Source organism: Trifolium pratense, linkage group LG2 (genome assembly GCF_020283565.1).
Source record: "Trifolium pratense cultivar HEN17-A07 linkage group LG2, ARS_RC_1.1, whole genome shotgun sequence".
Lineage (NCBI taxonomy): Eukaryota > Viridiplantae > Streptophyta > Magnoliopsida > Fabales > Fabaceae > Trifolium > Trifolium pratense.
In genome coordinates this window covers 42,408,014-42,435,761 of record NC_060060.1, presented here as the reverse complement: position 1 = coordinate 42,435,761, position 27,748 = coordinate 42,408,014, and the positions used below count along the sequence as shown (strand labels likewise).

General features: G+C 30.7%; 6 protein-coding genes, 2 long non-coding RNA genes and 1 other non-coding gene across 12 annotated transcripts; 8 read left to right on the top strand and 1 right to left on the bottom strand.

Moving 5' to 3' along the window:
- Window positions 1–64: 64 nt before the first annotated feature.
- LOC123906006 (ADP-ribosylation factor-like) lies at window positions 65–3,708 on the top strand. Its single transcript, XM_045955832.1, has 7 exons — window positions 65–318; window positions 388–478; window positions 1,749–1,864; window positions 2,012–2,071; window positions 2,160–2,225; window positions 3,208–3,398; window positions 3,482–3,708. Exons 1-6 carry the CDS (start codon window positions 262–264, stop codon window positions 3,388–3,390), a joined length of 573 nt encoding a protein of 190 aa, XP_045811788.1. The 5' UTR covers window positions 65–261; the 3' UTR covers window positions 3,391–3,398; window positions 3,482–3,708.
- A 722-nt stretch (window positions 3,709–4,430) lies between these two features.
- Window positions 4,431–7,407, top strand: LOC123906005 (ADP-ribosylation factor-like). 3 transcript variants are annotated; one of them, XM_045955830.1, is made up of 7 exons: window positions 4,431–4,608; window positions 4,691–4,781; window positions 5,403–5,464; window positions 5,677–5,736; window positions 5,834–5,899; window positions 6,446–6,645; window positions 6,726–7,407. In XM_045955830.1, exons 1-6 carry the CDS (start codon window positions 4,552–4,554, stop codon window positions 6,635–6,637), a joined length of 528 nt encoding a protein of 175 aa, XP_045811786.1. In that variant the 5' UTR covers window positions 4,431–4,551; the 3' UTR covers window positions 6,638–6,645; window positions 6,726–7,407. The 3 variants fall into 3 exon arrangements, with proteins under 3 accessions (XP_045811786.1, XP_045811787.1, XP_045811785.1); XM_045955829.1 differs by having other exon boundaries at window positions 4,435–4,608; window positions 5,343–5,464; window positions 6,726–7,120; XM_045955831.1 differs by lacking the exon at window positions 5,834–5,899 and having other exon boundaries at window positions 4,432–4,608; window positions 5,343–5,464.
- A 181-nt stretch (window positions 7,408–7,588) lies between these two features.
- Window positions 7,589–9,162, top strand: LOC123906007 (ADP-ribosylation factor-like). Its single transcript, XM_045955833.1, has 6 exons — window positions 7,589–7,788; window positions 7,874–7,964; window positions 8,236–8,357; window positions 8,487–8,546; window positions 8,645–8,710; window positions 8,875–9,162. Exons 1-6 carry the CDS (start codon window positions 7,732–7,734, stop codon window positions 9,049–9,051), a joined length of 573 nt encoding a protein of 190 aa, XP_045811789.1. The 5' UTR covers window positions 7,589–7,731; the 3' UTR covers window positions 9,052–9,162.
- A 1,316-nt stretch (window positions 9,163–10,478) lies between these two features.
- On the top strand, window positions 10,479–12,884 carry LOC123906004 (mitochondrial inner membrane protease subunit 2). The gene is made up of 4 exons (XM_045955828.1): window positions 10,479–10,818; window positions 10,913–10,985; window positions 12,036–12,201; window positions 12,560–12,884. Exons 1-4 carry the CDS (start codon window positions 10,665–10,667, stop codon window positions 12,665–12,667), a joined length of 501 nt encoding a protein of 166 aa, XP_045811784.1. The 5' UTR covers window positions 10,479–10,664; the 3' UTR covers window positions 12,668–12,884.
- A 1,067-nt stretch (window positions 12,885–13,951) lies between these two features.
- Window positions 13,952–14,025, top strand: TRNAT-AGU. Its single transcript has one exon. It is a non-coding gene; the product is annotated as a tRNA-Thr (tRNA).
- Window positions 14,026–14,065: 40 nt separating this feature from the next.
- LOC123906003 lies at window positions 14,066–17,167 on the bottom strand. The gene is made up of 2 exons (XM_045955827.1): window positions 16,789–17,167; window positions 14,066–15,927 (listed from the first exon to the last, which is right to left on the bottom strand). Exons 1-2 carry the CDS (start codon window positions 16,970–16,972, stop codon window positions 14,309–14,311), a joined length of 1,803 nt encoding a protein of 600 aa, XP_045811783.1. The 5' UTR covers window positions 16,973–17,167; the 3' UTR covers window positions 14,066–14,308.
- Window positions 17,168–19,457: 2,290 nt separating this feature from the next.
- LOC123905999 lies at window positions 19,458–20,812 on the top strand. 2 transcript variants are annotated; one of them, XM_045955826.1, is made up of 3 exons: window positions 19,458–19,658; window positions 19,767–19,874; window positions 20,560–20,812. In XM_045955826.1, exons 1-3 carry the CDS (start codon window positions 19,538–19,540, stop codon window positions 20,673–20,675), a joined length of 345 nt encoding a protein of 114 aa, XP_045811782.1. In that variant the 5' UTR covers window positions 19,458–19,537; the 3' UTR covers window positions 20,676–20,812. The 2 variants fall into 2 exon arrangements, 1 of the variants encoding a protein (XP_045811782.1); XR_006808658.1 differs by having other exon boundaries at window positions 19,482–19,658; window positions 19,767–19,924.
- Window positions 20,813–22,701: 1,889 nt separating this feature from the next.
- LOC123906002 lies at window positions 22,702–23,760 on the top strand. Its single transcript, XR_006808662.1, has 2 exons — window positions 22,702–23,292; window positions 23,394–23,760. It is a non-coding gene; the product is annotated as an uncharacterized LOC123906002 (long non-coding RNA).
- Window positions 23,761–24,782: 1,022 nt separating this feature from the next.
- On the top strand, window positions 24,783–26,719 carry LOC123906001. Its single transcript, XR_006808661.1, has 2 exons — window positions 24,783–26,362; window positions 26,468–26,719. It is a non-coding gene; the product is annotated as an uncharacterized LOC123906001 (long non-coding RNA).
- The last annotated feature ends 1,029 nt before the right edge of the window (window positions 26,720–27,748 follow it).

Below are 27,748 nucleotides of genomic sequence, written 5' to 3'. Positions count from 1 at the left end.
TTTATTCTTAAATAGTTTATTCCATTTATAATTTAATTTTCCACGTATGAAAATATTGTTGTGGAACATAGAAAGAAAGTTCTTAGAATAAACGGAGAAAGCAACGCTACCTGATTCCGTTGGGGTATTACTGTTTCTTGTTTCTTCAAATTCAAACCCCCAAACTTGAATCTCTCTCTCTCTCTCGAAATTCTTAGCATAAATTGCAAAATACTGAATCGAAATTGAAAAGCTTCCAAGTTGTTGAAGAAACAAACAAGAATGGGTCAAGTTTTTCGGAAGCTCTTTGATACTTTCTTTGGCAACTCTGAGATGCGAGTGAGTACCTTGTTCTTCTTCATCTTGAAATTTACTGTATTGATTGATCTTGTTGTTTGTGACTTACAGGTTGTGATGCTTGGTCTTGATGCTGCTGGCAAAACAACTATACTCTATAAACTTCACATTGGAGAAGTTTTATCTACCGTTCCCACAATTGGTTAGTGTTTCTTGTTTTATATTTCATTATATAATAATAATCCGAATTATTAACTCTTTAATTATTATTATTAGGCTAAATTGCATGTTTAGTTCTTACATTTATTTTAGATTTCAGTTTGTTCCTCTACGTTTAAAAAGTTTCAAGCATGTCCCTTGGGTTACTAACGTTGCAATAAGTTAGTACTTTTAGTGAAATTTCTGTTTAAATTGTCCGTGACTAACAAATTCACATACATGGATTACTTAGAAGAGTGCCGTGTGGAAGTTGTAGTCGAAATTAACTCAAAATTTTATGGAATAGATGAACTTATGCTAATATTAGTAAAGTAAGGGATCAACTAAAAATATATTAAACGTAGAGGACCAACTTGAAACGTAAAATAAATGTAAGGGACCAAACATGCAATTACGTCTTATTATTATTTTATGACTAATGCTAACGAGTGCCCCCAAGGCACTCTTTAAGACCTTAAATAGTAAGTTTTTTTATAGAACTTTTGTGGAAATGCGTGAAGTCAACGCATTGGAAGTTGTAATGTTTAATTTTTTGAATAAAAAATTTCTTTAAATGGAATGCTTAAAGAGTGCCCAACAAGAACCTTATTTTTTTGATTTGTTCATCTTACATTGCATCTGCGTTATGTGTTATTTCTTGTGTTCGCAGTAGCTATTAGGTGAAGGATGTTAACTGTTAAGTATGTTTGTAGCAATGTAGCAATAGTAGTTCTCATTCTGCAAATATAGAAGTTTGGTGCAAAAAAACATATTTTTATAAAAATTTGATTGAGACGGAATATTTTTTCAATAGGCCAATATTAGTGAGTTATGTTAGTTTTCACGGTCTGAACCCTAGACTAGACCTTCTGTTAGTACTCCTTTGGCATCCCGCAGCACACCAACTGAGCTGCCTGATTGGGACAGTATATGTAAAGAAGAGTTGGGTCGTTCTTTTTTCAAAACTTTCTTTTTCCTTTGTTTTATATCCTTTTCTAATTTTGCTATTTCTAGCGGGTTATCGGTGGTTTCAATAGTTGCATCCTAATAATGTTTGTGGTTAGGTAAGATCTACAGCTGGACATGTTAATACTTAATAGTTTGTTAATGATACTACGTTTAGTTGTTAAATATCTACTTTAATGTATTCAGTTCTGCAAGCACTTGGGCCATAATGTGAAGAAAGTTCACTATAGTGTTTTCATTATGGGTTTCTTTCTGAGGTGGATCTATATGTTGTTTTTGTATGCTTATAAATTTATTTTTCCTTTCAGGTTTCAATGTGGAGAAAGTTCAGTATAAGAATGTTGTTTTTACAGTTTGGGATGTTGGAGGGCAAGAGAAATTAAGGCCACTTTGGAGGCACTATTTCAGCAACACTGATGGTCTGGTAAGAACCATTTTCCTTGCTTTTGTGTCTCTTTTACACTGAAAACAAAAGCATTATCGTTAATATGGCCAATTGGCAGGCAAAGATATATCCATAGGTATAATGTAGCAAGGTTGATATTATATAAAGATGTGTATATTTATGCAGATTTATGTTGTTGATAGCCTGGATCGTGAGAGAATAAGTCAAGCAAAGCAGGAATTTCAGGTGGTAAATCAAATTTCACTGTAGTATATATGTGTGCAGTGTGTATTATTTTAAACCAAATCTAAATTGATTCATTGTTTACTTGCAGGCAATCATAAATGACCCGTTTATGCTTAATAGTGTCATATTGGTGTTTGCAAACAAACAGGATCTGGTAAGTGTTTGTTACTTTTGTCATTTCTGTTCTTTCAACTGCATAACCTGACATTACTCTGTGACTTAAGATCCCATGGGAGCCAAAGCATATATTGGGTTGAGATAAGGACATTGTTTACTGCATTAGCTTGCATAGGATGAAATAATACAATTATTTACAATAATTGCTACTGATAGGTTTTTATATCACTCAATTTGTTGACAATGAAAATAATATGACATTTGTTTGAAGGTCTTGAATTGTTATTAAATCTATCTTGATTCTCATGTTGTTAGATGTACAATTTTACACAGGCTAGCTTGAACCTAGCAACTTAAAATTTTGCCATGTCCTAGGATGTTGTCAAAGTCTTATTGAATAAATATGGTCAGGAGTTTGGTCCATGTTGTCCCTACCCTTCATAATTAAATGGGAAAGTGGGCCAGTGCTTTGTGATCAAGATTGATTGCAGCGCTGAAAAGTGTTCCGTCACATGTAATTCAACTGTTCAATTCATCCAACTATCACGACTACTATCGGTGAAGTTGCCACACAGACGCGTATGAGTCTAGGTACGATTATTTTTTGAAAAATCAGATATGAGGACGAATATTACAGTTGCCCTAGCCAGACCCTGGCCATTGTTATCCCTTCATTTTAGGTTTAGACAAATTCTCACTTCCAACTTTTCTTCTATAGTTCTGTAAAGTTCCAACAAGTCATTTGGGATGAGTATATGGAGTCACTTGCAGCCTTCCTTTGTCCCTCGCTATTAAGAGCTGATAATGATATATTATGTACCATGTTGATGGCCAAAACAAACTTCTGAAATTGTTCGGTTGCTGCACTTTTGTGTGTGCTGTAACAATTACTAATTATTGATATGCTGTAATACTAACTAAACTTTTCTTTTCTTGATAAAAATACTCTCCAATAGTTTAAGTTTTGCTTTGTGCTCAAGTCTGGTCATAACTGTTTTATATTTTTTCTTCTTTTGTAGAGGGGGGCAATGACGCCAATGGAAGTATGTGAAGGACTAGGTCTCTTTGATCTAAAGAATAGAAAATGGCACATACAAGGCACTTGTGCCCTTAAGGGAGATGGCCTTTATGAGGGCTTGGACTGGTTGTCTTCAACTTTGAAGGAGAGAGAAGCAGCTGGATCAGGAACCTCATCCTTCTAATTGTCAAGGTTTGAACTATACCATCTGTTGTTCATGAGTTACATTCTTGTGTATCACTCCATTACATCACGGGTATTATTGTATACTGCAGGTATTTTGGTGCATGTCATTGACGAACGAACATGTAGAGTTTGGGCAGTTTCATTCAAGAATGCTGTATAATGTAGGAAATTTTTAGTATAAACCCAGATTATGTAAATACTAGAACATAACATGTTCAATCATGATCTATATACAAAATTAAGTTGTAATTTGTATATCTAGAATGAAAGATGGACCCATCTTCCTGTTATATGATTATGAGAGTTCTGAAGGAAACTATGCGAGAATTGGAAAACGCAGAAAGAGTACTATCCTTTATTTGATTAACGTGTCAGCTTAAAATAACCGTCTAATGAGAAAACAAATTCATTACTTACTACTAGTAGTAAAAATGATCCTAACCCATGATGAGAGTCATTCATAACAAAAGACCAATACAAGGTCTATGGAGTATACAAGTATTACTATAGAGAATAATTTTTAGAATTGATATAAAAATGAGCTAATAAAGATTCATCTTCTAGTCAAGTTACTCAACGAGCAATCACCTTAAATGACTTTGATATAATTCGTCAATTACAAAATCTTCATACTGAAATCCATCGAGTTGCTTATGAGGATCAATGGGTTCCTTCCATGATAAACACTCTTAGGTGTTGGTGTGTAAAATGATGCTGAATTTTTTCAAGAACGGTTATATATTCTTATGTATGTGGGTATATTCGAGAGCTAATGATTTGTGGTGGCGAGAATGTTATGTATTCCTAGAATTGGCTCTGGAATTTATCTCAACCAAACATCCCATGTTAACTTGGCGAGCAAACAAACCAAATGTGTAATATTTTGATTAAGTCAATGGTTGGACCATGTGATGTCTTAATATATTATTAGGATCACCCTTCTTAGAAGGAAGGATTGATAAAGAAAATAAGAGGCTAAGCTACCGATTCTCATTGGGTATTGTTGCTTACTAAAATTCAAAAGTCCACCCTTCAATCTCTCTCTCTCTCTCTCTCTCTCTCTCTCTCTCTCTCTCTCTCTCTCTCTCTTTGTTTTTTTTATTCTCAGCACAAACTGCAAACTAGAGAATCCAAATTGAAAGCTTTCAAGTGGTTACTTATGGGGCAAGCTTTTCGGAAGCTCTTTGACACTTTATCTGGCAACTCTGAGATAAAGGTATCAATATGAACAACTTAGTTTCTTTGAATTTTGTTTGTTTGTTTGGTTGCTTACTCTATTGATCTGTTTCTGATCGCAGGTTGTGATGGTTGGTCTTGACATTGCTGGCAAAACAACTATACTCTATAAGCTTCAACTTGGAAAAGTTGTATCTACTTTTCCTACTGTTGGTGGGTCTTTTTTATAAGCTTTCTAATTTCATTTTCCAAAAACTTTTTGGTTTGATCATGATTCATCTTGCATTGCATCCATTTCATGTGTTATTTCTGTGTTGGTAGCTCAAGGATGTTAAGGCTGTGATATGCTATATCCTCCTCAGCTAAGAAGCCTGATGCATAGTATAATATGAACCAGATATGAGAATTTTTATAAAAACAAGATAGACATAGTTTACATATATTTCCAGCACCTAGCTATATATCAATATATATTCTTTCTACTATGAATTTGTCATAGAAAGTGTACAATCTTGTGTCTTTAGTTTAGCTTGTAAGACATTTCAAAGATGTATTATGTCCAGATGACAATTGTGTCTTTAATTGGTGAGAAGTGCCGAAGATGTATTTGAGCAGTATAGGTAGAATTTTTTTCAGGATTTACCATGTCATGGACAATAACTTATAATACCCCCCTACTTTGTTCAAACTTTCTAAATTCATTTCATTTAGGGTTTCTTTGACAAGGGTCTATATGTTGTTTCTGTATGGTTAACAATTTATTTTGCTTTGCAGGTTTCAATGTGGAGAAAGTTCAGTATAAAAATGTTGATTTTATAGTATGGGATCTTGCAGGGCGAGGACTGTACAAATTAAGGCCAGTTTGGAAGCACTATTTCAACAACACTGATGGTCTGGTAAGAATAATTTTCCTTGCTTTTATGTCTCTTTTACACTGAAAACAAAAGCCGTGCTATGTTGGCGGTTTTGTGAAAATTTTCTTCTTTCATCATTGTTAATATGTCCATTAGGCTTCTTGTCAAAAAATGTCCATTAGGCCGGCAAAGAAAGATCTATCGGTATAATATAGCAAGGTTGATATTATATAAAGTTGTGTGTATTTATGCAGATTTATGTTGTTGATAGCGTAGATCGTGAGAGAATAGGTGAAGCAAAGCAGGAGTTTCAGGTGGTAAAATCAAACATCACCATCATATTATGTGTGCATAAGATGCCGTGTGCATTATTTCAAAGAAACTCTAAATTGGTTCATGTGTTACTTGCAGGATATCATAAATGATCCGTTTATGCTAAATAGTGTCATATTGGTTTTTGCAAACAAACAGGACTTGGTAAATCTTTGTTACTGTTTTTATTTCTGTTCTTTCAACTGTATGACCTGACATTATTCTGTGACTAAAGATCCCATGGGAGCCAAAACATATGATTGGTTGACATACGGACATAGTTTACTGACTAGCTTGTATCCGAGTACTATAATATCCTACCCATATCTTAGTCACTGTTATCCCTATATTTTAAGTTTAGACAGATTCTCATTTCCTGTTTTTCTCCTCTAGTTGTGTAAAATTCCCACAAGTCATTTTGGATGAGTATATGGAGTCACTTATGCGGGGCTTCCTTCATCCCTCTTTATTATTAGCTGATAATGATATATTAGTACTAAGTTGATGGCCAAAATAAACTTCTGGAATTGTTCAGTTGCTGCATATTTGTGTGTGCTATAACAAATAAAAGTTAATAATTATTAATATCCTTTAATACTACCCAACTTTTCCTTCTCATGATAAAAATAATCTCCAACAATTCTAGTTTTGCTTTGTGCTCATTGCTCAAGTCTGGTCATAACTGTTTATATTTTTTTTCTTCTTTTGTAGAGAGGGGCAATGACGCCAACGGAAGTATGTGAAGGACTAGGTCTCTTTGATTTAAAGAATAGAAAATGGCACATACTAGGCACTTGTGCCCTTAAGGGAGATGGCCTTTACGAGGGCTTGGACTGGTTGTCTTCAACTTTGAAAGAGAAACAAGCATCTGGATACTCTTCAACAGGAACCTCGTCCTTCTAATTGTCAAGGTTTGAACTATACCATTTGTTGTTCATTTATATTCTCGTGTATCACTCCATTACATCACGGGTATTATTGTATACTGCAGGTATTTTGGTCCACGTCATTGATGAACGAACGTGTAGAGTTTGGCCAGTTTCATTCAAAAATGCTGTATAATGTAGGAAAGTTGTAGTATAAAGTATAAACCCAGGTTATGTAAATACTAGATCACAGCATGTCAATCATGATCTATATACAAAATTAAGTTGTCATTTGTGTATCTTGAAAGATGGATCCATCTTCCTGTTATGATTATGAGAGTTGTGAAGGAAACTATAAGAGAGAATCGGAGAACACTGAAAGAGAACTATCATCCTCTATCCGATGGACGTGTCAGCTGAAAATAACTGTCTAATGAGAAAACTATTTCACAACAAAAGTCCAATACAAGGTCTATGGAGTATACAAGTGTTACTATAGAGAATAGTTTTTAGAATTGATATAAAAATGGGCTAATAAAGATTCATCTTTTATTTTTAATCAATAAAGATTCATCTTCTAGTCAAGTTACTCAACGAGCCATGACCTTAAACGACTTTGATATAATTCATCGATTACAAAATCGGTATACTGAAATCCATCGAGTTGCTTTTGAGGATCAATGGGTTCCTTCCCCGATAGATACTCTTTATTGTAAGTGTTTAAAAATGATGCTGAATTTTTTCAAGAACATGGTTATATATTCTTATGTATGTGCATGTATTCGAAAGTCTAATAATTTGTCGTGGCGAGAATGTTATGTATTCCTCGAATTGGCTCTTGAGTTTATCTCAACCTAACATGCCATGTTGACTTGGCTAGCAAACAAACCAAATGTGTAATATTTTGATTAAGTCAATCGTTGGACCATGTGATGTCCTAATATATTATTAGGATCATCCTTCTTAGAAGGAAGGAATTAATAAAAAAAGTAAGAGGCTAAGCTACCAATTCCCATTGGGTATTGTTGTTTGTTAAAATTCAAAGTCCACACTTCAATCTCTCACTTTGTTTTTTGATTCTCAGCACAAACTGCAAACTAGAGAATCCAAATTGAAACCTTTTAAGTGATTATGGGTCAAGCTTTTGGGAAGCTGTTTGACACCTTGTTTGGCAACACTAAGATACAGGTATGAACTCGACAATCAACTACTTTTTCTTTGAACTTTTTCGTTTGCTTGCTAGCTTACTTTATTGATCTGCTTCTGATCACAGGTTGTGATGGTTGGTCTTGACAATGCTGGCAAAACAACTGTACTCTATAAGCTTCAAATTGGAAAAGTTGTATCTACTATTCCTACTGTTGGTGAGTCTTTTTGATAATAATCTTCATGATTGACTTTCTAATGCCATTTTTTAAAACGCTTTTTTAGTTCGATCATGATTCATCTTGCATTGCATCTATTTCTGGGTTGGTAGCTCAAGGATGTTAAGGCTGTGATATGATAAGTGCCATAGATGTATTTGAGCAGTATCGGTAGAAATATTTTTCGGATTTACCATGTCATTAAGGTTTCTTTGACAAGGGTCTATATGTTGTTTATGTAGGGTTAACATAATTTATTTTGCCTTTGCAGGTTTCAATGTGGAGAAAGTTCAGTATAAGAATGTTGATTTTACAGTTTGGGATGCTGGAGGGCAAGGACTATATAAATTAAGGCCACTTTGGAAGCACTATTTTAACAACATTGACGGTCTTGTAAGAATCAATTTCCTTGCTTTTACGTCTCTTTCTCGGGGAATCGAAAATTTGTGCTATGCTGGTGGTTTTGTGAAAATTTGTTATAGCATGTTTGATATTTATATAAAGATATACACATTTATGCAGATTTATGTTGTTGATAGCACGGACCGTGAGAGAATAGATCAAGCAAAGCAGGAATTTGAGGTGATAAAATCAAATTTCGCTATAGTATTATACATGTGTGCATATGCGCATATATTATTGACGATCATAAACTGAATTGATTCATGGATTACTTGTAGGCAACCATAAATGATCCTTCTATGCTTAATACTATCATATTGGTGTTTGCAAACAAACAAGACAAGGTAAGGCTTTGTTTCCTTTTTTATTTCTTATTTAGTCCTTCGTGTTTCAGCCGTTTGCAATATTGGTCCTGCTGTTAAACTTTCGTTGCAATACTGGTCATGTAGAGTATTGCTTTGTGCTCGAGTTTGGCCATGATTGTCGATATTTTATTCTTCTTTTGTAGAAAGGAGCGATGACGCCAACGGAAATATGTGAAGGACTAGGTCTGTTTGATCTAAGGAATAGAAAATGGCACATAAAAGGATCTTGTGCCCTTGAAGGAGATGGCCTTTTTGAGGGACTGGACTGGTTGGCTTCAACTTTGAAGGAGAAAAAAGCTGCTGAATACTCTTCAATATGAACCTCATCCTTCTAATTGTAAAGATTTAAACTATCTTGTTTTTCATTTCTTTACATAATGTGTATTATTGTATATACTATAGTTATTTGGCACTTGTTATTGACAAACTAATGTGTATTATTGTATATACTATAGTTATGGTGAAAAATATTATAAATAAGTAAATATTTTTTGGATTTTTTTTATAAGACTTAATAATTTTTAGAATTTTCCAAATATGAATATAGAGCAGATCATCTCTATTTCTTAATAGAAATGGAAAACTCTATTAATATACTTTTAAATGAACAAAGGATATAATCGATATAAAGGAAAGGACTGAAACTTGTGGAGCCATTGGAGTACCAAATAGTTTTTTCTTAAATGTCCCTAAAAAAATACTATTACAACAATGCCACTCTTCCAGAAAAAAAAAATTGTTGTAATGCCTCTCTTTTTCACTTTCTTCACTCTCTTTAATGTAGAAGTTTGAAGTAGTTTATTTATAGTGTTGGTGAAAATATGTAGAAGTTGTACCGTAGAGAAGAAATGGAGAAGTTGTATCGAAAAAGTTGTAGTGTGAAGAATAAGTGTAGTGAAGTAGTTCACCAACATCTCTTACAACTTCACTATACACTTCTTTTTCACACCACAACTTCTTCGTTTCTTCTCTATACTATAACTTCAATATCTCTTCACCAACACTATAAATAAACTACTTCATTACACTTATTCTTCACACTACAATTTCTTCTTCATTAAACTTTTTCACTACAACTTCTCTATTTCTTCTCTTCGCTACAACTTCTACATGGTCAAAAGAGGGGGCATTACAACAATTTTTTTTAAAAGAGGTGCATTGTTGTAATAATTTTTTATTAGGTACATTTAAAAAAAACTACCAAATATCCTAATTAGTGTTGTTTCTCCCAAAAATGACATAAACGATCACTCTTTTTTTTTTATTTAATGACAATTATTCATTCAAAGTTTTTTCTTTTGAAAAATATGGATTCTATCGTTCATTATGAGACATTCAACTTGTTTAACATCATGTTTCTAGTTATTTTTTAACTGAGTAATTAAAATTGTCTAATCTCTCAAATTAACTTTTGAAATCTTCTACTGCATTTCGCGTTTATGGGTTGAGTCACTGGAGACTTTGAAATTAACAAAAAATAAGAAGAGGTCGTTGAGTGACTAGAGTAAAGGCCAAAAATACAACTAATCATATCTTTTTAAAACAATCGAGAACTTTACCCAAACTCAAATTTCTAAAAAACCACACATAATATTAAAACTATATTACTTTTTTTTTTTGTAAGGTACAACTATATTACTTTCCTAGCGATAAGAAAAATAAGAAAATGTGTTTTTATATTAAATATATGTTCACAAATAAAAACAAAAGACAAACACAAATTAGAATAAAATCACTAAAGTAAAAATTAAACTCGTCAAAAAAAGGTAAAAAAACCCTAAAATAACAAAAATCAGCATCCCCTCCATAAAATCGAATAACAAAAATTTTCAGCCGCTACCGTTTTGAACTCTAACTTGCCGGAAAAACCCGCCGGAGTTAATCTTCAGCCACCAGAAACAGTTATAAAGCTGCCGGAGTTTGACATAGACAAATGGGAACAAGAAACTTTGTATGGAATTTCACCAAAAAATTCGTGACATTTGGTCTCATTACTGTCACTGTCTCTGATCGTTATGTAACTGTTGTTCCTGTTCGTGGTGGCTCTATGTCTCCTACTTTTAACCCTAAAAGTGATTCTTTCACAGGTTTATTTTTCTGCTACTTTTCTTCATAAATGGGTTTATATCAAATTTTGGTTTTTGAGTATTGATTATTATTATTATTATTATTATGTTGCAGATGATTATGTTTTGGTGGAGAAGTTTTGCCTTCAGAAGTATAAGTTTTCACATGGAGATATCGTGATTTTCCGGTAATAATGTTGTTCATTATCCTTTTTCATGTATTTGAAGCCTGTTTGGATTGATTTATTTTCGAAAAGCTTATCATTATCAAGATAGTTTGTGAAGAAACAACTTACGAAGATACAATTTTTGTTAGTGAGAACTTATGAATTAACATAAAAGTTTATTTATTTGCATAAGTTATTTTTCATAAGCTCAGAGATATGTCAATCCAAACGGACCCTTGGACTATTAAGAATTACTTTTACACATTTTTATGCCATGTTTCCTTTGTATATATTAGCTTTATTTGGATAGACAACTCAATTAAATGCTTATAGTTATAGCATATGTTCTTTTCATATAAGTGCTTATGTATAAACTATTTATGTGACAAAAGATAAAATAAAGTGTAACTTTTTCATATAAGTTATAAGTTGTTTTCTTAAGCTATCCTAGAGATTATGAAAATAAGCTGAAAACAACTTATGGAAATGTCAGAAGCAGTTTCTATAAACAGTTCCAAACAATCTCACAAATGTTTGCTCGAATGAGTTAATCCAGACAGGCCCGCTTAATGTCTGAAAGTTAATTTAATAGGTAACTGTTGAACTAGGTGAACTAGCTACCATGAACCTTCAAATTGGTTTAACAATGCAAAGCGTGTATTCGGATTAATATTGCATTTCTTTAGAAGTTATTGGCAATTTGGCATTGGATGGTTCATTATGTACTAGTGTTGTTAAATAGCATCTATACCGGCGCTATACTGCTATTGCATAGCGGAATTTGACCAAACCGCTATTGTTCCGCAATACACTATTAAATACAAAATATTGCGAAATAGAGGCTATATCATCTTTGCATAGCGGAATTTGAACAAACTTCTATTTTCCGTGATCTGCAATTGACAACACTATTATGTACTCTATACTATCGGATTTGCTTGAAGAAATTAATGACCACTTGTTCTTATATTCATATGCTAATCTATGATATGGAAGTTTTATCCGAATTTCTAATTGAGACCTAAGATGCTGTTTTTGGAAGTTCTTATTGACAACCCGGAATTTTTGTAGTTCACCATCAAATTACAAGGAGACGCACATAAAGAGAATAATTGCATTACCTGGTGAGTGGTTTGTTAGTCGTCATGACCAAGATGTACATAAGATTCCAGAGGGACATTGTTGGGTCGAGGGAGACAATGCAGCTTCTAGCACGGATTCAAAATCATATGGACCTGTAAGTTACTATTATCACTATGAGTTTCTAAAATGAAGCAAGAAAAATGTCTTCATGAAGACACGTTTTAGTATTGCATTGTGAAAAACCTCAACATTTCTTTGACATGAGCAATAGAAAATTAGAAATCACAGCTTATAAGAGTTACGGTGCAAAACATGATCAGTGTTACAGCTTCTTTGGCTAATGTATCCTTAGATTGCATTGTTTAGTGTATTTTAAGCAAAATGCTGTTCACAATAGCTTCATCACAGAGTCAACATTAGTAATTTACATTCCACATATTTGTATTTGTCCACAACTAGCCATGTCTTTTGGTCCTCTAATAATTTTGGTAACATGGCGATTTTATTTGCAGGTTCCTTTGGGTCTAGTAAGAGGAAGGGTTACCCATGTTGTGTGGCCTCCGCAAAGAATAGGAGCTGTCAAGAATACTAATACACCAGACAAATTACCTTCTTCATAGTTGGATCCTGATGCTATTGTCTAACCTTTCAAAGATTAGGTGCCATGAAAAGAATGTCACACCAGAAGTATATTATCTTTTGATCTCTAATGTTGTTCCTTTGATGAGAAAATCATTATTTACTCAATTGGTCATTGTGGAGAGAAGTTACCAACCCATTTGTTGATTGGATTTGTATAAACCATGAACCTTTAAATTTTGATTATATTCTAAGCAAGGTAATCTAAGATGTTACAAATAAAATGAATGATATCTTAACTGCTACTTTTTAAGCAGAAATTGTTGAGATAATAATTCAAAGGGTGCCACTAAATCTCTGTCTTTTCTTAAAGGGTGCCACAAACTCTTTTCAAATATATATGTGCAGAACTCGACACTTACAATTTTAAGCATCAAAATAATGCTTTTTTTTGAGGCATCAAAATAATGCTTGAAAATCAAAGTTAAAATAGTACAAATCAGACTTTACAGAACACAAGAAAATTTAAGGAAATAATAATACTTTGGTAGAGAGTTTTATGTGAAGTGGAAGTTAATTTGGGTATGTTTACAGCCATTGAAATTAGTATTTTAATATTGTAGTTCATCTACTACACTCATTAAATTAGATTATTGATAAACAAAACTTCTTAAAACAAAGCTTCATATTAGAATAGTTTAAAGTTTATGTACCTTAGTTCAAAAAAAAAAATAGTTTCAAGTTTTTTTCCTCCCGGTTTTTGTTAGTTGTAGTCATATTGGAGACACTGTTAGATATTAAATATAAACGACTCTCTTAGTTGAGATTTAAACTTTTGTTCGCCACACTAGTTCATTTTACTAGATTCAACTTCGTTGGTAGAGTTTAATGTTTAAGAACTATATATAAATAATTTATGCAAGCGTCTAGTATGTTACCATTGAAATTTATGCATGCATCTAATCTAACAACTTTTTTTTTTTGACACAGCATCTAATGGTTTCTTAAAAAAATAATTAAATGATAATTTGATATACAAGTTTAATGTTAAGATAGTGATCTATCTTCATTTTCAATGTAAAATAAAACATGATTATACAAATAACTAAATTAATGTTAAAAATAAAGCATTGTTGTGTTCTTGTGCAGAGTTGGTTAAATATAGACTCATAGCTTCTTTTTATATACAAAAACTTTTGTCTTTTTATTTTGGATAATGAAAACTTTTGTCTTAATATGCTTCTACGTACTATATATATTGATCTGATAAATGCTGAAACAACAGATGTGCAATTTATATATAAGTTAAGGGAAACTAACAACAAGCTTTCATAGCTCAGTTGGTTAGAGCACCCGTTTAGTAAGCGGGAGGTCTTGAGTTCAACTCTCAATGAAAGCAAAATGTTTTTTTTTTCAATTATTTTGGCTACACAGTTCTAATGCTAAATTTTTATAAACTCTCAATTATCAAAAATAAAACCCAATATTAATACAAGCACACCATCTCAAACAATTACATAACTCTCTCTCTGTATATATATATATATATATATATATATATATATTACTAACAACAACAAAAATTCACTATGTGTGAATAAATATGAATGTACAAGGTAGATAGATATACATACAAACAATTACAACACTTGTGGCCAAGAATTTGCTTATTTAACATAAATTCACCATCTTTCATCACCTATCCAGTTATTTTTCTCTTTTGGCCCTGTAGGACCTTCCTCACCATACAGTTCCACTGGAAGCTTTCTAAATAAATTACCAAATGAATTTCGAAACCGAAGAGGAAGAGCATTTAAAATCTTATCAAGCTCATATTTTGAATCATACACAATTTTAGGACCCCATTGTCTCATAAACTGCAACCATTGAGGCTCTTTAACAACATCTCCTAAATACTCAGCTGCAACAACCTCATAACGAACACTTGAATCCACACGTAAACTACTACGACTAGCATCGTTTCTTATTCCAATCCCGAGTTTTGAAGATCCTTGAATATATGTTCCAGGATGAGGGTAACTTGCATGTCCATTTTTCGATGCGTATACAATAGCTTTATTTCCATCAATATACTCTAAGTCATATGGATCTACCCATTTACCACCACTGTGCTGTGAGAAATATATACTCCAAAGTTCTCCACTGAAGTTGCATATTCTAAGTGTGAAATGCTCCCAATCACATAAATGCTCACCAACTTTGCTAAAAGCCATGTTTTTAATTCCAAATTTCAAAGTAGAAGGTCCATTGAATGGACAAAAAATCCACATTACAATGTCTGTGAATGTTCCACCAAATGCCGGCTTCACATGAACATAAAGTTTAGCACTTTCCAAGTCCCCATGTTTGATAAATTCCCTTCTATTTTTATCATTTGGCAAATCTATCCAAAATTCACCATCATTTGTTCCACCACCTGGTAAATTCGACCCACCTTCATCAATAGGTTCGCCTTTAGACGCGCCCTTTCGGTACAAAAGGGCTCCGTTGTTGAAAAACCAATCAACAGAAGAAGGCAAATAAACTTCCTCGGGATGAAAGAAAACGGTAGGACCATAATGCTCTATAAGTGCATGTATTTGGTGGATCTGCGGCATTGCCGATAGTATTGGATTCAAATTCTTCAAACACGCAACAGGGAACTCTTCACCCTGGTTCCAACAACAACTACTGCAGAAAAAAGTCCCTGTTGAAACTCCTTTCCCTAACATGCCACGGTCACAAGGTCTCAAACTCCAAACCCAAAATGGAAACTCAGGAACTATATTTTCAGCATCAAGTAAATTTCGATAAGGTTCACATTTATCAGTTAGGTCAACACGAACACAACTAATTTCATCTAAATTAGGCTTTTCACTGTTGTTAGTAACCAAGTAACCAAGAGCCTTGTAACCTTCAGGAGGTTGAGGTAGCCAAAAGTAAGCAGAATCAACAATAGGCATAGCAATTTTCTTTCTTCCTGAATTAGTACACCATACTAGAGTATAATCAAGAGGGTTCCTTAAAGCTGGTAATTTATCGTGGTCGTAGTTGTTAGCCTTTTCATGTGAGAAATCTTGCACTTGTTTAGCAACAAGTACAAAACCCCATAGAGGCTTGTAGCTAGGTTGACAATAGTGACCAAGGATGTGAAACCCATCTGGTATTCCTACTGGTTTATAGAATGCAACAGCTTTTGTTGGCTCCACCATCACATTGCTGTTCCAAACAAACTCAAACTTTGTGATCTTGCATACTTCAATTTCACCAAGGTTCACAATTCCAGAAGCAAAATCCTGTCCTGTAATCAGTAAAATAATCACCACATAAAAACAACGACTTGATTAGAAAAAAGTTTTAAATATAGTTCACCTGGTAAGAAGAAAAATCAATCATTTGTTGACCAATGACCTAACCAAATTTTGCTTGATCAGAAGAAAGGTCTTACTGTAGTTAATCTTATCAGAACAAAGGTCAAATCTTTATTATTTCATTTGATTCGAAGAAAGGTCTTACTATAAAGGTCATACATTTGTTGACCAACAATAACCCGATGCATAGTCAACTTCTTTTTTTATTAAGAACTACACATAATTAACTTGATTAGAAGAAATTTGTTACTATAGTCTATAGTTCATCTACTAGAATAAATGTCAAATCTTTGTTAACAAAAATTAACCTTACCATAGTAAAACAATCAAGTGAACTATTGCATCATGGAATATTAGAAGAAATTAATCCTAGTTAACTTGATTGATTAAGATTTCTTCTAAACAAGTTAGCATGGTAATAAATAATAATGAGTAAAGTAAACACCTAATATAAACAATTGCATAATGGATTGATAACAAGTTCAAAATTCCATAACACACTACTCATCAAGATCATCTATCTACCATTGCTATCAAAAATAGCAATTTCACTAGTAATTAATCAAGAATACACAAGGAGCCCAGTAATTCAGAGTTCGGCCTCGAGGTAAATAAAGTTCGACCAAAAATTGTTCTCACCAGGAATCGAGAATACACAAGTACTAATACAATAATTAATTACAATAAATAAAACAACAATATCTATGAGTTGAAAGGCTAGTTTAATCAAACACAAGTAAATTAAATGCATAAAATAAAACATTAATTAATTAAAAAAATAATTTTTATACCTTGAGGCCATTGAGGAAGTGAAGTGTTGAGAGAAAAAGTGTTGGGAAGATGATCGGAATTGGATTTGGAAGTAAAAAAGCAGTTGCATTTGGAGCGAAGCATTTTCAGAAATTGGGAAGAAAGAATAAAGTAAAGAACCCTTAAAATTTGGTTCTTGAGATTAATCAGAGTTGTTGTTATCATAGTGAAATTGAATGGATTAATCAAAATGAATTATTTCAATAATTCAGAAGAAGTATCATTTTCAAAACTCTAAATTGAATGGACCCTCTGTTTGTTACTGTGATAAGGACGTGTTTGGTTGCTTGTTAATTGATTAATTGATTCTCCACTCGTCTCACTATTGCTTCTTGCTTTTTCCCACGGCTTTAAGTACTTTCTTAATTTGGTACCAAACTACCAAGCTTCCTTCTGATTTCTTCTTCTGTTTTCTTTCTCCTTCTTGCTTTATTTTAAGTTTATATGAGTTGTTCTATTAATATTTGGATAAATTAATAAAAAATGTTTATCATAGATTCATATGTTATTTATGTCATATTTTATAAGTTCTCGTAATAGAGTTATTATTAAATTTAATATGGAGCTTATGAAAATTTATCTCGCTTAAGTTGTTTATTCAAACAATGTCTTGTTCTTTCTTTTGTTTCTATTTTGTTTTGTTTAATGTAAAATAGATTTAATTGCAATTTTAATTTTTTATTTTACCATTTTAAAGAAATTGTTTCCTATTTTAAAATTGAACTTTTTTTAACGTCTATTTAGTTAAACTATAATTTTAAATTTTCATTTGATGATATAAGTTCAATTGTATTGTATTATAATTTAATTTAATTTAGAAATTTAACTAAATAAATTCAGAAAATTGTTCTCCGTTTTAAAATTGAACTTTTAGTCTAGTAATACTCTCTCCGTCTCTTTTTATAAGAGCTATTGTGACTAAAATACATGCAAAATATTAGCATATAATATTTTGTTTAATTTGTTTTGATGAGTATTTTTAAAATATTAAGTTTTTATAATTTTTAGTAATAGATAATTATATATATTAACAAATGTTCTCATTAAACAAGTTCTCACATAAAATTAAATAAAGAACAACAGTGAATTATAGTTTTTAATCCGTGTACTTGGATTGAGTCTACAAAAAATACTTAGGACCAACCAAAGAAAAAATACTTAGTGTTTAGGTAGTATACAAAGTTTAAGTGGTGGGATGATGCACCAAATCATTTAACCTATTCAACTTTAAGGTGAAACACTTGATTGTGGTGGCATGGATTATTATTGTTGTTATAACGACAATTGATCAATTGTACATGTATCGATACATTTTAAAGAGCCGCAATTAAGGGTGCTCATTTTTTAAAGTACAACTTAATTGTAGATGCAGAAACGGTTGATATGCAATAATTTGAGTTCAAATTCGGAATTTCACATTTCTTTATACTTAAATTTTTTTGAGTCTTGGTCAACAAAAAAAAAATGTGAAAAAAAAAAGAGCTCAAACACTAAAGCGGAATTCAAACTTTGGGTGGGTTTGATAAGTCCAATAAGCTAGCTTATAGCTTATTGGACTAGCTTATAAGCTTGTTTGAAAAAAATAAAAGTGTTTGGTAAAAAGCTTTTCTCACGAGCTTATAGCTTTTTTTGAGATGATATTTCAAGTAGCGTTTGAGCTTATAGCTTATAGTTTTTTACAGTTTTTTTCCATTTTTAACCTTTAATTTAATTTTATTATTTTTTATAAAATAAAAAACTACCCACTAAAACAAAAACTACCCACTACATATAAATATCCTTTTATGTCTTTTTATATTTATCAATCATTTAAAAAGCTAATTTTACCAAACACTTTAATTTCAATCAGCTAGCTTTTCAGCTATCAGCTATAAGCTAGCTTTTCAGCTATCAGCTAGCTTATCAGCTATAAGCTAGCTTATAGCTTAATTTTACGAGCCTTTGGGTCCGTTTGGTAAAAATAAGCTATAAGCTAGCTGATAGCTGATAAGCTAGCTGATAGCTGAAAAGCTAGCTTATAGCTGATAGCTGAAAAGCTAGCTTATTGAAATTAAAGTGTTTGGTAAAATTAGCTTTTAAAGTGGTTATTAAATATAAAATTACATAATTGATAGTGGGTAGTTTATTTTTTAGAGTAGGTAGTTATTAAATTAAAGGGTAAAAATGGAATAAAGTGTAAAAAGCTATAAGCTATAAGCTCAAATGCTACTTGAAATAGCATCTGAAAAAAAGCTATAAGCTAGTATAAAAAGCTTGTTACCAAACACCTCTAATTTTTTGAAACAAGCTTATAAGCTCATATAATAAGCTATAAGCTAGCTTATTTGTGTTACCAAACAGAGCCTTTGTTTCTCCAATTTGGGGGAGTTTAATGCCTTCCACTAGATCCAACTCTTATTGGTTTCTACAACTTCTTTTTTCCTTCATTACTCAACACTATTATTTCTCTTATGGAACTTTTACCTTTGTCTATCTTAAAAGGATAAAAGAGAAATAAAAAAATATAATAAAAGTTTAGTAAAAAAAGAATGACCTTTAATGATCGTCAAAATTTTCATGTGAGATTTTTACTATAATTGAGTGATCAATTGAATGAGCTAATAAGACATACCCAACACATTGAAATATGGAAGAGATACTTAATAATTCTTGATTTATAAATGATTTGTTGCTATTAAAAAAATACTAAATTAAAGTTAACAATGCATAGATTTTTACTTATAAAGTGATATGCCAATTTCCCATTTATCATATGAAAAGAGAATAAAAGACATGGCTAAAATTGTAAATTTTGTTCAAACTTTGATCATCTTTCTTTCTCTAATTGTTCTTGCAATTGCAACTACAGACCGTAAGTCCTTTTTTCACACATATTTCAAAGTATATATTCTTTATCATTTACATGATTATTTATCTCTTTTTAATAAATTCCTTTATTATTAATTATTTGATATTACAGATCGTCTGTTCTGTTCTACTAACGATGATTGTCAACACAAAAACTGTAGTGCTACTTTTGTTCCGAAGTGCCTTTGGATTATTTGTGAATGCCACCCTTTCAAAAAGCGTAAACTTATATATTAAATCTATGCTATGCTCAAAGCTTATTATTTTCTTGTAAGTTATGATGATATTGGTAATTGAAGAATAAATTAAATAAATACTATATAGTATTATTACCTCGTTACTGTTTAAGTTAGACATGTAAAAAATTAATGTTATACACAATATATTTAATCCTTTTAACTAGTTCATGTTATATAAAAAAAATATCTTTAGCGTATCAAAAGTTGAATTTCTTTTCCTGCTAATGAAAGACACAAGCATTTTTCAAGTTGGATAAGAAACCATGCCGATTTAAAATAATATCTGAAATTTTGATTTGAGGTTTGTTTGAATTAACTTATTTTTCAACTTACTCAAATAAGTTTATACAAATAAATAAATTTTTATGTATTATTCATAAGTTTGTCAACATAATTCATGAAAAAATAATTTATAAAAATACAGTTTTCATTAGTTATAGCTTTATAAATTAACATAAAAACTGTATGAAAACTGTATAATATTGTCAAGAACTATAGTAGCACTAAATTGCAGGTCCATTAGTAAAGTTCCAATCTTGTGTCTCAAACTACTCTTAAACACATGCATCATATAATATTTATCATGCTTATGTCCTTGGGTTTTATCATTTACATAATCGTTAATCTCATTTTAATAAATTCTTTTATTATTATTTAACATCATAGATCATGTGTCCTGCTCTACTAACGAGGATTGTCAAAACAATGATTGTGGTGCTTCTTATACTCCAGAGTGCCTTTGGATTGTTTATACCTGCCAACCTAGGAAAACATCAAGTTAAAAAATAAATCTATGTTTTATTTTAAGCTTTTATTTTCTTGTAATTTATGATAAGAATAAATTAAATAAATACTATATTGTATTATTGTCTCGGTATTTTTAAAGTTAGACATGTATTAAATTATTGTTCATGTTATACTACTTCTTATTGTGTCAATCATTCCTATATCAAGAAGAACTACTGCATTTTTCTAATAAATAAAAAAAAAAAGAAAAACTACTGCTTAATTTTTTTAAATACGTTTTACACCTACTATAATTATCTATTATTGCTATTATAAAAACCTACTAATCTACTGATAAATTAATTGAAAATGTTAACCTGTGTTTTATAAAATTAATGTAGAGATATTTTCTTTAAAAGTCGTGATTTAACTTTTGAAAAGTTTTTGTCAAAAAAAAAAAATTGAAAAGTTAAAATATTGTAATTTTCAGTTTAATACTGTCAAATAACACAAACTTCTTCGGTTGAAGTCGCTGCTCAATTCAAGTTGGTTTGATATGTGCTTGTTACAAGAAACTAAGAGAGCATTATTTGATGATTTTTTTTATTCACATTTTATGGGGTCATCAAGATGTTGCTTGGGTGGCTAAAGAGTACCCTATTGGTTTGTCGGGTGGTTTGTTGTCTTTATCAGGGACGGAACCAGGTACACTTAAAAAGGGGCAGCCGCCACCCATCAAATATATGTATCCTATACTATCCCTATATACACATATAGTCTGCCACCCCTGCATTCAAAATGAAAATCATATTGAGATGTCTCTAAGGGCCCTATTCAGACTTTTTTTTTCTTTAAGGGACCTATTGAGACCTTTTTTTCTTTAAGGGACCAATATGAAATAAAAAATGTCTTTAAGGGACCATTTTACTAATTAAGCCTTTAAAAAATTATGTTCTTTTAAATTTAATCCATATTAAATTTTAATGATAATTTTAGTTCTCTATATAATATTGTACTGTAGTTTATAAGAATAGACTCAATTTTGATTTTTTTTTTTAACAAAAAGTGATATTGTGTTTTTTTTTTGACAAACAAAAAGTGATATTGTTAGACCTCAAATTAGTCTCTATAAATGCAAGTAAAAATTAACAGTGATGATTAATTTATTATTTTATAACAGTGAAAACATGATTATATTAACAATGTACTTATTTTAAAAAAATTCAGTTAACTACATTACTTTATGCAATAAACAAAAAATAATATTTTATAATGTATTCTCACCATGAATTAGAATTGTGTTTTAAAAATAATTGCAGTTGAAGCATGGTAACTCGAAAATATTTTTCATCGTTCTTTAAGGAGAGAAGCCTACTTGACCAAAAAAAAGAAATAGAAGAGAGAAGCCGATGATTCTGATTCATCCTAAGCTACTCGTATATATTAAAAATATTTCCGCCACCCCCGATGATTTTTTCTGGTTCCGTCCCTGGTCTTTATGGAACACTGAAATATTTACCTTTCGATATAGTTTTATAGTAGATGACGTCCCTTCTAAGGTGTGTGGAAAGAGGTCAAAGACGGTTGATATGCAATAATTTGAGTTTAAATTCGGAATTTCACCCTAAATTTGGACAAAAAGAGCTCAAACACTAAATTTGGACATCTTTTTCATTTGGTGGAATTCAAACTTTGTTTCTCCAATTTGGGGGAGTTATGCCTTCCACTAGATCCAACTCTTATTGGTTTCTACAACTTCTTTTTTCCTTCATTACTCAACACTATTATTTCTCTTATGGAACTTTTACCTTTGTCTATCTTAAAAGGATAAAAGAGAAATAAAAAAATATAATAAAAGTTTAGTAAAAAAAGAATGACCTTTAATGATCGTCAAAATTTTCATGTGAGATTTTTACTATAATTGAGTGATCAATTGAATGAGCTAATAAGACATACCCAACACATTGAAATATGGAAGAGATACTTAATAATTCTTGATTTATAAATGATTTGTTGCTATTAAAAAAATACTAAATTAAAGTTAACAATGCATAGATTTTTACTATATGTCAATTTCCCATTTATCATATGAAGATAATTTTATTCGAGATATTGTTGAACATTAAATGTGAACATCTCTTTCGATTGGGGTTAATCTTTTATTTGTCGAAAGTTTAACCTCTTTCACTAGATCCAACCCTTTTTATAGCTTCTATAACTTTTTTTTTTCATTATTCAACACTATTATTTCTCTTGTATCTTTTCCTGTGTCTTTATAGAAGGGATAAAAGAGAAATAAAACATATATATAATAAAACTTTAGTATAAAAAGAAGGAAAAAATACCTCCAGTTATCATCAAAATTTTCATGTGAATTTTTTACTAAAGTTAAGTAATCAAATTGAGTGAGATAATAAAATAAACACCACACATTGATGTATATCTAAGAGATACTTAACAATAATTCTTAATTTATAAATGACTTCTTGTAACTTTGTAAGTATTAAAAACTACTAAATCAAGGTTAATAATGCATAGAGTTTTACTTATATAAAGTGATGGACCAATTTTCTGTGTAATGTATACAAAGGACGAAAAAAATGATTATAGTTCTAAAATTCGTTTATGTTTTGATCATATTTTTTCCTCTAATTGTTCTTGTAATGAGCAATCGTAAATTCCTTTTCATATATATTTTCAATTTAAATCTTTATAATATTTATAATTATTCATCTCTTTTTAATATATTCCTTTCTTCTTTTTTGACATCACAGATACTGTATTATTATGTACTAAACATCGTGATTGTCAATCTAATACATGTGACTCTCCTTTTGTTCCGGGGTGCCTTAAAATTTTTTGTACATGCCAACTCATGGACAAAAGTTGAAAAATAATTATATTTTATTTTTAAGCGTATAATTTTCATGTAAGTCATGATTTTTTTTTTTAAGGATTATGTAAGTCATGATATTGGAACTTGAAGAATAAATTTAATAAATACCGTACTAGTGTATTGCTCTGGTATTATCCAAGTTAGCCATGTATAACATTATTGTTCATGTTATGCACAATATTTATTTAAAAAATTATATATTTTATTAGTACATGTTTATATTGCTCAAACATTATTGTCAATCATGACTTTCTTTTTCTCATTTATTATTGGATGATCTAAAAAAATTGCCACAAAAAATTTAGAATTTACCTAGTTATGAGTTATGACCCTTACACGGAAATTTACCACCGATTTTGTTTCAAAGAGCATACATTAATACAGATAAAAAAAATTCAAAAAGTGAAATAATTGAATGTAATTATATAATGTGACATTTTATAATCGAGATAATTAATGTATCTGAACTTTATTATAGCCGAGATACATTAATTATACAATGAATCTAAAAATATGAAATTTACTCACAAAGAGAGTATATTGTTGTCGTGTTAATGTCAGACAATGACACATGTCAGATATCAAACACACCTTTTATAAAAAATACTGATGTTACATAGATTTTACCCTTACCATTTAGCATATCCAACAACACCCCCATTAACTCTAAATTATATGTAACTATTTCACGATGGTAATATTTTAACACCCCATTAACTCTAAATTACATGGAACTATTTCACGATGGTAATTTTTTAATTTGAATATAATATATTCTTTCTCCGTCCCAAAATATAAGACTTTATTGACCACTACACGTATATGTTAATACATAATTTTGATTACAAATATCTTTAATTTTCTATTAGTAAAAGTTATAGAAATTTAATATTTTAAAAATATTTATCGAAACAAATCAAACAAGATCTTATATGATAATATTTACATTTATATATTTTTAGAAAAATGCAGTCAAAACAAGACATATGAATATACTGCATTTAGTCAAATGAGGTCTTATAAAATGAGACGGAGTGTTTTATCATAGCACTATTAAGTGAGTCCCAAACACTTGAAATGATAAAATAATTATATATATATATTTATCATGTCACTATATTTTATCTTATTCTTATCCATCTCCTTATTATATCATATTTTACGCACTGAACAAGCCTTAGAGTTTTGGGATTTTAGTTAAAAACTTAAAGTTTTGGGATTTTAGTTAAAAACTTAACTCTTTCATATATGAACTAACTTATGACTCATGTATAAGTACACTATTTCTAAATCCAAAAAGTGGCACACTTACCGCTCTTACTTACTTGATCATCAGACCTGTTTGCAGATAGATCTCCTTTGTGGAGATTAATGAAAATGAAAATGGTGGAAATAAAATGGTGGAAATGAAATTATATTATTCAAAGTAGGAAGAATGGTAGAAAGCTATACTCTTGTGTATGCTTTTGTATTATGTACGTGTGTTACTATTACATATGAATATATACATGCTAGCCAACGGCAATAATATGAAAAACATGGAAATAACATTAAGTAACTTTATGATGATTATTGTCAAACGGTAATAATAATAATAGATGATATAAGGAAATATCATTAAGTGGCTTTATGAGTATTATTGGGTTTGATTCCATGTATTAGAGCAATGCATTCTGATAAATTACTTTCCAATGGTTTGTTTGATTTGATCCATTAACTATGAAATCTTCATGATTCTTTACACCCCCCTTCAAGGTTGGTAGAGAATGCGGGTGAACGCCAAGCTTGAATCGAAATGTTACAAAGGAATTTTTATCCAATGCTTTGGTGAATACATCTGCAATTTGTTGAGTTGTAGGCAAGTATTGAAGTTGGAGATGACCGGCAGTAACTTTTTCTCGAATGAAATGATAATCAATCTCAATGTGTTTGGTCCGAGCATGAAACACTGGATTATGAGCCAAGTGAATTGCACTTTGGTTATCACAAAGGATGAGAGGACGTCGTTCAAGTTTGATGCTGAGGTCATGGAGGAGATACTGGAGCCATGTAACTCAGCAGCTGTGGTTGCTAACGACACATGATTCTTTACAGAGATGTCGTCCTCACTTTCCTCCTCCATCGTCAAGGTTGCAGATCTATGATTCAGTTCGAATAAAAAACATTATTTTTTATAGAATTGACTATAATAAGTTATAATCTTCTAGGTCACATCTTCAATGCATTATTTCTACAACTACTTTTTTTTCTTCTTCTTATTTTACATAATTAGTTTCTTCAATTAAAGATAATCCTATTCGAGACATTGCCGAACACTAAATTTAAACAGATTTTTTAGCTGGGCGGGATTCAAACTTTGTTTCTACAACTTGCGGGAGTTTAATTTAATCCCTTCCTTCCACACTAAACCAAACTTGCTTTCTACAGCTGTTTTTTTCCTTCATTACTCAACACTATTATTTCTCTTTTACAAACTTTATCTTTGTTTGTCCTGAAAGGATAAAAGAAAAATAAAAAGTAAAAAATGACCTTTAATGTTTGTTAAAATGTTCATGTGAAAATATTTTTACTATACTTGAATGATCAATTGAATGAGCTAATATAACATACCCAACACATTGAGGTATCTAGGAGATACTTAATGATTTTTGATTTATTTATAAATGACTTCTTACTATTAAAAACTACTAAATTAAAGTTAACAATGCATAGAGGTTTACTTATAAAGTGATAGACTAATTGTCTATTTATCATATAACAAGAGAATAAAAGATATGGCTAAAATTGTCAATTTTGTCCAAGGTTTGATCATCTTTTTTTCTCTAGTTGCTCTTGCAACCTGCAAGTGTAAGTTTTTTTTTCAAGACATGTTCAAATTACATTTTTTTTTATCATTTACATAATCGTTAATCTCATTTTAATAAATTCTTTTATTATTATTTAACATCATAGATCATGTATTCTGCTCTACTAACGATGATTGTCAAAACAATGACTGTGGCGCTCCTTATACTCCAGAGTGTCTTTGGATTGTTTGTACCTGCCAACCTAGGAAAACATCAACTTAAAAAATAAATCTAAGTTTTATTTAAGCTTTTATTTTCTTGTAATTTATGATAAGAATAAATTAAATAAATACTATATTGTATTGTCTCGGTATTTTTAAAGTTAGACATGTATTAAATTATTGTTCATGTTATACTACTTATTGTGTCAATCATTCCTATATCAAGAAGTTCTACTGCATTTTTTTAAATACGTTATACACCTACTATAATTACTAATCTACTGATAAATTAATTGAAAATGTTAACCTGTGTTTTATAAAATTAATGTAGAGATATTTTCTTTAAAAGTCGTGATTCAACTTTTGAAAAAATTTTGTCAAAAAAAATAAATTTGAAAAGTTAAAATATTGTAATTTTCAATTTAATACCGTCAAATAACACAAACTTCTTCGGTTGAAGTCGTTGCTCAATTCAGGTTGGTTTGAAATGTGCTTGTTACAAGAAACTAAGAGAGCATCATTTGATAATTTTTTTGATTCACAATTTATGGGGTCATCAAGATGTTGCTTGGGTGGCTAAAGAGTCTATTGGTTTGTCAGGTGGTTTGTTGTCTTTATGGAACACCGGAATATTTACCTTTTGATATAGTTTTACAGGAGATGACGTCCTTTCTAAGGTGTGTGGAAAGAGGTCTTTAGATGGGAAGGATGGAATCACTTTTTACGCTTTGAAAATATGATTAAACCAAAAAAAGGTAACCACATTAGTCACTTGATTTGGTTAGCTATTTTTTGGTGTTCTTGGAAGCTTAGAAATAATGTGATATTCAATGGAACTTTGTCTAATGTCTCTTCTTTAGTGGATGGCATTAAAGCTATTGCTTGGGCCTGGTTTTGGTGTTTAGATCCTTATGTTTGTATCCAAAGCATACTATAATTTGCTTTGTATTATAAGGGATGAAGTATCCCTTATACTAATATTTTGCTTATAAAAAAAAATTATTCAAAATTAATTTGGAGAAAATAAAATAAAATGGGAGTGTTTTTTTTTTTTACAATAAAATGGGAGTGTTTTAGGAAAATTAAATAAGTAATTATTTATGACATTATATAAATGAAAATCAAATACTCCTATAAGAAAAGAGTATTCATATAATAATTCATTACTTCTTTTTTATCAAGAATACACAAATATAGTAGATCTTTGGTAAAAGTTGAATTCCTTT